The following is an 8,578-nucleotide window of genomic DNA, read 5'->3' on the forward strand; positions in this document are numbered from 1 at the left end:
AGGCTTCATCTCCTTCACTTTGATTACCTGTCCTTTCCCAACTCAACCCTCAGCATCAAAGGCCAGCCTAAACTAGAGTTAGGCAACCTAAGGCCCATGGGCCACAAGCGGCCCACGAGAGTCGTTTAACCGGCCCACGAGCCACCCCCGAACCGAGCTGCCTGCTTGGTGAGTTCCCACTCGATGCACTAAGCCGGCACAGCGCGGCATGGGGACTCGCTTCCGCAGCACTGGAAATCGCGTCTGCACAGGCGCAGGGGCTGGAAATCGTGTCTGCGCAGATGCACACAGTGGAAATTGCGGGCGTGGGAGCTTATGCACACGCACAATCCAGCCCCCGAAGGATCTCCGCTGGAGTGAACCTACCCAGGCGAAGTAAACCTTGCCAACCCCTGGCCTAAAACCAACCACACACAGTGTAGCTGCAGGGAGCTGCTATTCTGGCTGGGGCCCCCCACCTCATGCCACCTATTTGCAAAACAAAGACCAGCTACACAATGCAAGTCACTTTTAGTCTGGCCCTGATTTAACGCTGCTAAGAAGCTTGTGTTGTCATCATGGGTTACTGCTGTTGTGAATGGGCACTTGCTTGTTTTGCATACATTTTAAGCTGCAATTGAATCGTACACGGTACTTTTGGCATTTCTCAGTCATTTAGCCCCATCATAAGCTTTCCATTTCCCCCTCTGCACCTGTGTGAATATACACTTTCTAAGGATGACACTATATGCATCTGATGAAATGGATTCTAGTCCGCAAAAGCTTATGCCATACAAAATCTGTTGGGTCTTTTAATTTACCTGCTTATTGCATTTTTACTATTCTGTTGGGAGCCCCCATGTGAGTAGCTTGCCCCCATCTGTCCACCTATAGCTGGCCCTTTGAAGCCACTGTACGTAAATCTGAAACTGGGCTCGTTCCTAGGATTCACTCCCTGAATTTGTACCTATGGAGCGGCCTCTTTTTCTGTCCCTGGTCTTGTGCTTTTGTTTTGCTTTGTTTAACAGCAACCTGACAGAGCAGCTTTTCCCACTCTGCCTGTCAGAAGTCAGAAAACCCAGTGGTTGCTGCTGCTTAGAAAAGCACACAGGGAAGAAGAATGCAATTGCGGTCATGCTACCAATGTTGTCTGTACACAGGAGAAAAGTACTCTTTGATTTGGGTGTAGGAAGGACCAGACTGTTCCTTCCTTCCTCTCCTGGAGCGATGATATCTGGACTCAGAGTGGAATCGAGGAGTTCCATGCCCTGCCACCAAGCTGAACCCCCTCCTATCCAGGTAAGATGAGATGGGGGAGACCTACTAAAACAAGTTGATCACAATATAATAATAATAATTTATATTATATTATATTAGGTTATATTATTATAATAATATTATTATATTATTATTATATTGCAATCGATAAATTTTTATTTGTACCCTGCCCTCCCTGGCAGCTAACACCAATAAAATTACAATAAAACAATGGGGGGGAACAAACAAACAAACAAACAAAAACCAGATTATTAAAATACAATTTAAAATGCAGCCTCATTTTAAGAGTACAGTGGTACCTCTAGATACGAACGGGATCTGTTCCGGAGACCCGTTCGCATCTAGAAGTAAACGTAACTAGTGACGACACGTCTGCACACGTGCGCTTTGCTTTTCACCACTTCTGCGCATGACGTCATTTTGAGCATCTGCGCATGCGCAAGCTGTGAAACCCGGAAGTAACACGCTCCGTTACTTCCGGGTTGCCGAGGAGAGCAACTCAAACGCGCTCAACTCAAAGCGTATTCAACCTGTGGTAAGACTGTAGTCCATAAATCAAAACCGTAAGGGGAGGAAACTTAAGGGTCAGACTAAGTCCAAACCAAAGGCCAGGTGGAACAGCTCTGTCTTGCAGGCCCTGCAACAGGGCCCTAGTCTCTTGTGACAGAGCGTTCCACGAAGTTGGGGCCAGTACTGAAAAGGCCCTGGCCCTAGTTGAGACCAAATCTAACCACCTTGCAACTTGGGACCTCCAAAATGTTGTTATTTGTGGACCTTAAGGTCCTCTGTGGGGCATACAAGGAGAGGCAGTCCCCCTGATAAATTTCAACAACTTTGGCTCCCTAAAAAAAGCTCGGCAACTCTGGGCAGATCACTGCCAGTTCTGCAGTCTCCTGGGAGTTGGACGTGACTGCGCTAAAGGATGAAAGCTGCCCTGCCTGGGGACAGGAATTCCTCCCGCTTGGTCTCTGCACCCCATCCAGTTGCTCCAGCTTCGTTCCTGTGACCTTCCTTGACATTTCCTGCTCAGCAGAGCCGCCAGACCGGTCCTGCAAGAGGTGGAAATGTAACACCACAACCATCTGCACTGCTCTGTGCCAGGTACCAGTGGCTGAAGGCAAAGGCAGCACAAGTGCCCTCCGCCAGCTCTCACTAGAAGGGGCACAGAAGCGAAAAAGGGGCATCTATCTCTTTAAACACACACACACACACACACACACACACACACACACACACACACAACACCCATTATCTCTCCCCACCCCTAAAAACTGTGGCTCTGCATTACTTGGAAACATCATTTATAACTGAGAGAGTTGAACTAGGAAAATAACAAATATATCAAAATCAGTGACTAACAGCAACATTATTGATGCACAAAATGCATGATTGCCAACTAACTTTAAGAGTTGAACTAGGAAAATAATAAATATATCAAAATCAGTGAATAATAGCAATATTATTGATGCACAAAGTACATGATTGCCAACTAACTTTAAGCATTTTGCAAAGCCACAATATGAACTCTCTCTGTGTGTACATGCACACACTTTGGATCTTGTTGTCAAATACAGTGGTACCTCAGGTTAAGTACTTAATTCGTTCCGGAGGTCCATACTTAACCTGAAACTGTTCTTAACCTGAAGCACCACTTTAGCTAATGGGGGGTCTCCTGCTGCTGCTGCGCCGCCGGAGCATGATTTCTGTTCTCATCCTGAAGCAAAGTACTTAACCCGAGGTAATATTTCTGGGTTAGCGGAGTCTGTAACCTGAAGCATAAGTAACCTGAAGCGTATGAGGTACCACTGTATTATAAAAATTATGAATTCAAATGCCGTACCAGAAATTCATATTATAAATGTTAGGATATCCCAAAACGCGTCCCTCTTTTTAAACATGCGGTGATATTGTTTCCCTCTTTGTATATCTCTTTCCTATTCTGCATTATTTAAAGATACACATGTCTGGCCTATCTCCAGTGAAGAGAAGGTGTTATGAACAGTGGGGGGGGGTTTCTGGATGCGGATCCAGCATTTCGTGAGAAGCATCCTGAGAAACAGGGCTGTGTGTGTGAATTAAAAGAATTTGAGAGCAAGGGATTAGAAGCTTGGCCTCTGGAGTTAGTTCTTTTGCTTTTCAGTTTATGCTCTGCACTTTCCTGTTTCTCACTGAGAGACGCTTTCAATATCCGAACCTCACCACAACCCTACATAAAAGCCAGCCCTCCCTCCCATCCTAAGCCACAGCTGCGCCGTGCAACACTTTCTCTGCAGCTGGCATTGGGGGGAAGATGGCGAGAGGGTACCAGCCTTTGCTGTGGCTTCCAGAGCAGCAGTCCTAGATTTGTGGAAAGCCGCGTTGACTTCAATGGGCACAGGGTCTTGCAGCCCCTCCTGTCTCGGGTTGCAGCCCTGGAGGCTTCCCTCCGCTGCAAAGCCCCGTTCAGGATCAGCTCCAAGGCGCCGCAGCACCCGAAGACCCGCGGGCACGCGCCCTGGGCTCCCTTAAGCAACTTGGCGGCGGCTTAACTGCCTTGCGGATCGGCTGCTCCTCAGGCAGCCTTTAACCCCCGACGATTAAAGCGTGATAAGAGGGGGGAACTGTCTATCTGGAGAACAGTCGAAGGAGGCGAATGCAGCGGGGCTTGGGTTCAAGAGCTAGGGGGGAAAGAGGAAATTCTGGAGGTGAAGAGCAGGCGTGGGAAAAGGTGCCCTTTACGAAATTCCCTCTTCTTCCAGGAGCAAGCCGGTCTCTTTTGTACATCTGCGCGCGCCCCCTTGCACCCCCAACCTCCCTGCCTCGCCTCCCTACCATTGCAATCTCCGCTTTGCCCATCCTCGTCGGGTCTCCTCGGAAGCAGCAGCCTCGGCCGGTCCCTCCCGGGGCTTTGCATGGGGCAGGCGATGGGGGCAGGCGCCTTGCCCGGCCCTGTTGCGAGGAGGGGCTGAGAGCTCCTGCCCGGGCTTGGGGACTCCTCCTCGGGAGCCGTCCGGTTCGCCAGCGAGCTCAGAGGCAGCAGGAGGCGGAGCCGCCGTGGAAATCTCCTCCGCCCCGGCCCGGATCCGGCGGCCTTACAGTGCTGGCCGGTGCAGGTTGGCTCATTGCGCCTGGTGCCCGGGGACGTCTTCCTTCGAGTCTTAAGGATGGGGGTAGAATCCCAAGGGAGCTACGCAAGAGAGAGTTTTCCTAAAAGATTCCCAAAGGCCTCCTCTCCTCCCCTCCACATTTCTACATACTTTTCATTTCTTAACACAAGGCTCCCCCCACTTTTTCTAGCAAGTTTTATTAGGTCAATAGATAGAGAGAAATTGCAAAGCTTAATATCAAATATATTTCAATAATAATAATAATAATAATAATAATAATAATAATAATAATTTATACCCCACCCATCTGGCTGGGTTTCCCCAGCTACTGGGGGGGGGGGCTCCCAACAGAATAGTAAAAATGCAATAAAACACCAAATATGAAAAATTTCCCTAAACAGGGCTGCCTTCAGATGTCTTCTAAAAGTCAGATAGTTGTTTATTTCCTTGACATCTGATCGGAGGGCCTTCACAGGCCGGGCGCCACTACCGAGAAGGCCCTCTGCCTGGTTTAACCAAACTAAGGCTTTGATCTAGATAACAATAAGAACATGAAGAAAGAAAAGGGGGACAGGGAGAGAAAGGAGTAGAAAAAGAGAGAAATAAAGAAAAAGAGAGTGTAGAAAATAGGCTGAGACAGAAAAATAAAATTCTGAAAGTAAAGAACTCCCGATTCTTCATTTGTCTCCTATATATAAACAATATTCACTTTGTCCAATCCAATATTACACAGGGCTCTTATCTAGAGAGTACCGGTAATTCATAATACTTGGCAAGGTGGGAACTGTAGTTCTGCAATGCCTTGAGGCGCCATGCTGGCTACTCCTGTTGTGGGGCTTTTGAATATTAGCTGGGATTTACAGACATCATCGCAAGCATTTTTCACACTAACCCTGCAAAGCGCCACCCCCCCCTCCAGTAGCTGACAGGGGAAGAGGTGTGAGAGTAGTAGCTTGTCTAAACCTATTTAGGTTGCCGGTGGCAGAGGCAAGATTTGAACTCGGGGCTTCCTTGCTTGCAACAGTAGTTTCTCAGCTGCTTTGCTAAACTGGCTCTCATCAGGGAGTGTGCGCTTTTGCCATTCTTGGGTGTTGGCGCTGCATTTAGGGCAGTGTGGGGGCTTCCTACCCCCCACCCCCCCAGAGTGCTGAGCTGAGAGGGTGCAAAACTGTGAAGATCCATTTGGGGGTGCCAAATTTTGGCCTCATCAAATAACGAACAATTACCAAAGTCCACCCCTGGCATTCCCTTGTTGCCATCTGATCTGTGTCCCTGGACAGCAGAGAATATTTATTTTTCACAATTCTGTGCTGCCCAGGAGTGTTTCCAGGGCAGCTTCTGAATAGGCATTATGATAATAAAACTGTAATATGACAAAATGCAAACAGGAATCGTAAAATGAGTCAAACACCCGCTGGTGGCTTAGCAACTCACCAAGTCACTTTACCTGCCTCTTCCCTCCCTGCTCTTGGCCAGTGGGAACCATTTGCTGTGTCTAAGAGCAGCTCAGTGAGAGTCAGTAAGAAGAGCCACAACGATTTACAGCTCAATCTACTCCCAAATTAGTCCCACTGAGTTCACTGGGACTTGTCCTTACAAGGTTCCAGTGTGCTCCCACTACTGATGTCTGAAGTGCACTTGATGTTAGCCAAAATCCATAGGTATCTTGTAGTTTCTTGAGAAACTATCTTCCTTCATTCCTTCCCCCCACTTCCATCCAACTTGAAAATGCAAGATGCAGTTAAGCTGAGCTGTGTTCAGTTCAGACAGCATCTGTGCATATGTAGATGGCAGATTCCTTGAACAGGAGCTGGGGAGGGGGGTGGAATTGCAAGTGTGGGAAAGCAAATCAGGTAATGCACATCAGGCGGGCACCCCTATCCTCCTCTCTGGTGTGCCCAGCCACGTGCAAATGTGACTTGAAACACAGCAGAGGAAAGCAACCTTGCTTTGTTTTAAGCCACTAATGTGCACACAGTCCGAGTGAATATTGCAGCCTTAATGAAGGGGGTGGAGAGGACATGCAACCATGGAGCAATGCGAGTCCCCAGAGTGATTGGATAAATCTGATTCATTTTTAATGGAAGCTGCCCCAAGGGTCTTTGTGGACTGAAAGGAAGAATAGAAATCAAAATTGACAAGAGGTATTTGACGGTGGAAAGGGACTCCCTCGGGAGGTTTATTTGAGGTTTTTAAGCAGATGTTTTTAAGCAGAGTCCCATGGACTGCAAGAAGATCACACCTATCTGAAGGAAATCAGCCCTGAGTGCTCACTAGAAGGACAGATCCTGAAGCTGAGGCTCCAATACTTTGGCCACCTCATGAGAAGAAAAGACTCCCTGGAAAAGACCCTGATGTTGGGAAAGATTGAGGGCACAAGGAGAAGGGGACGATAGATGACGAGATGGTTGGACAGTGTTCTCGAAGCTACCAGCATGAGTTTGACCAAACTGCGGGAGGCAGTGGAAGACAGAAGTGTCTGGCGTGCTCTGGTCCATGGGGTCACGAAGAGTCGGACATGACTAAACAAAAAAACAACAAGCAGAGGTTGGGTGGCCATCTGCCATGGATGCTGTAGTTAAGATTCCTCCATCGCAGGGGGCTGGACTAGATGACTTTCGTGGTTCCTTCCCACCCTACAATTCTATGATTCTGTGATTGCATGATTCTGCCACACAGGACAGAAACAAATACTGTACAAAGAAAATCTACGTGATATCGTTTACTGGAGCAGTTGCTGAACTGTTGCCCACGAGACCACACACGACTTTATCTGAGCACACCCACTACCAACTCCTTCTGCATTTTTGTTCTGGGTGTTGCAGCCCACTCCCTCCCCCACACCTTTGCTCTCTCAGAGCCTTTTCTTCCCCCATGGGGCATTCTTAGCCTCCACAGCAGCAGCCCAGCCAGTACATAACATGGGATCTAAACAACCAAGGAAGGCTGCCTGCTCTTCTTTGTTTGCAATACAAACAAACCTGGGCCAAGCCCAGTTAGAAGGAGTGCACCATGTGGATTAGAGAGACATGAGATCCCACAATACAGTTTCTGGTCCTTTAATTCACCATTTTTCAGTGGGTGTGATTGTCTGAAATGACAGCGACACACTATGGATCTGGCATCACCACTGATGGTCAGTTAGCAGAGAAGCTGAGGGACACCTGTCTGGCTAACATCAACTAACCAGGCTATGCTTCTTTTTAAAAAACCTGTATCCAGGAGATTTACACCAAAAAGCCAACCCTATGAACAGCTTGGCCTCCCAACCATCTGCTTCCTTAGCCTTTGCAATACCAGCCTGATCTCTATTTACAGCCCACCCCATCGCTGACAAAAGCACAGACAAGGCAACTCAGCCTGAACAGGGTTTATTGCATCATACACAGCAAACACAGCACATAGTAACCCCATTCCGCAACCAGAGTGTAACTGACTCTGAGTCCCCACCTCCATCCAGATATACCAGGGGGGTGATTGTGGCTGGAGCAAGGGGGGAAATCAGTCAAACTAAGGGCATGGTGGGGAGTATCTCTGCTCACGGTTGAGAGATTCTGGAAAAGAGTCTGATTTAGCTGGGAGGTGGGCGAGCTGCATCCTCTTCCTTCCTGGCAAACACCAGGGCCAAGCCACCCCACCCCACCCACTGAAGACCCCATGCTTTTCACATAGGTGAGAGCTGAAAGGAAGGGAGAGCAGGAGCTATGCACTGGCTGCAGCTCACTGTAGGTCCCTGCCTGCTCTCTGCCAGCATGGGAAACAGATCCACAAAGCGGTCATGTTTCTCCTTTCCTGGGGCCCGCAGACTTGGCGGGACTGAAGTGTGGGACTGGCTCACACGGAAAATCAGTGGCTGGGAGGCACCTTTAATAGCCAAGGACTCTGGAGCACTGCAGGATCAGGGGAAGGTATGGAGGGGGGCTACATAGGATGCAGCTTCCCTTCCTTCTTTCTGTAGCGGGTGCGACGTTTGGTCTTCGATTCTATTATCTGCTGGGACTGACGCTTCAGGGCTGCACGGGTCACCACATCTGCATCATCCTCTCCGCTATCCTCCTCATCTGCAAAGAGACCAAAGGGTTTGTAGACACACGAGAGCGGGGCCTTCTCTGCAGTGGCTCCCCGTCTGTGGAATGCTCTCCCCAGTGAAGTTCGCCTGGCGCCTTCATTAGACACCTTTAGGCGCCAAGCAAAAACATTCCTTTTTAACCAGGTGGTTGATTTGATTGACATCC

At 48.7% G+C, this 8,578-nt stretch overlaps 2 protein-coding genes across 9 annotated transcripts in view; both read right to left on the minus strand.

Annotated features, from left to right (window-relative positions):
• The window catches only part of RGL3 (ral guanine nucleotide dissociation stimulator like 3), a 33,402-nt gene extending 28,988 nt beyond the window's left edge, over nucleotides 1–4,414 (minus strand). For 2 of the 6 annotated variants that reach the window (XM_053370843.1, XM_053370838.1), the window contains exon 1: nucleotides 4,069–4,412. In XM_053370843.1, the coding sequence (XP_053226818.1) occupies nucleotides 4,069–4,092 (24 nt within the window). In that variant the 5' untranslated portion in view covers nucleotides 4,093–4,412. Of the gene's footprint in view, nucleotides 1–4,068 lie in introns of all 6 variants that reach the window. The other 4 variants (XM_053370842.1, XM_053370840.1, XM_053370841.1 and 1 more) reach the window with 4 other exon arrangements.
• A 3,284-nt stretch (nucleotides 4,415–7,698) lies between these two features.
• Nucleotides 7,699–8,578, minus strand: part of ODAD3 (outer dynein arm docking complex subunit 3) — a 28,380-nt gene continuing 27,500 nt past the window's right edge. For all 3 annotated transcript variants that reach the window (XM_053371111.1, XM_053371108.1, XM_053371110.1), the window contains one exon: nucleotides 7,699–8,404. In XM_053371111.1, the coding sequence (XP_053227086.1) occupies nucleotides 8,265–8,404 (140 nt within the window). In that variant the 3' untranslated portion in view covers nucleotides 7,699–8,264. The remainder of the gene's footprint in view (nucleotides 8,405–8,578) is intronic.

Source organism: Podarcis raffonei, chromosome 17, assembly GCF_027172205.1.
Source record: "Podarcis raffonei isolate rPodRaf1 chromosome 17, rPodRaf1.pri, whole genome shotgun sequence".
Lineage (NCBI taxonomy): Eukaryota > Metazoa > Chordata > Lepidosauria > Squamata > Lacertidae > Podarcis > Podarcis raffonei.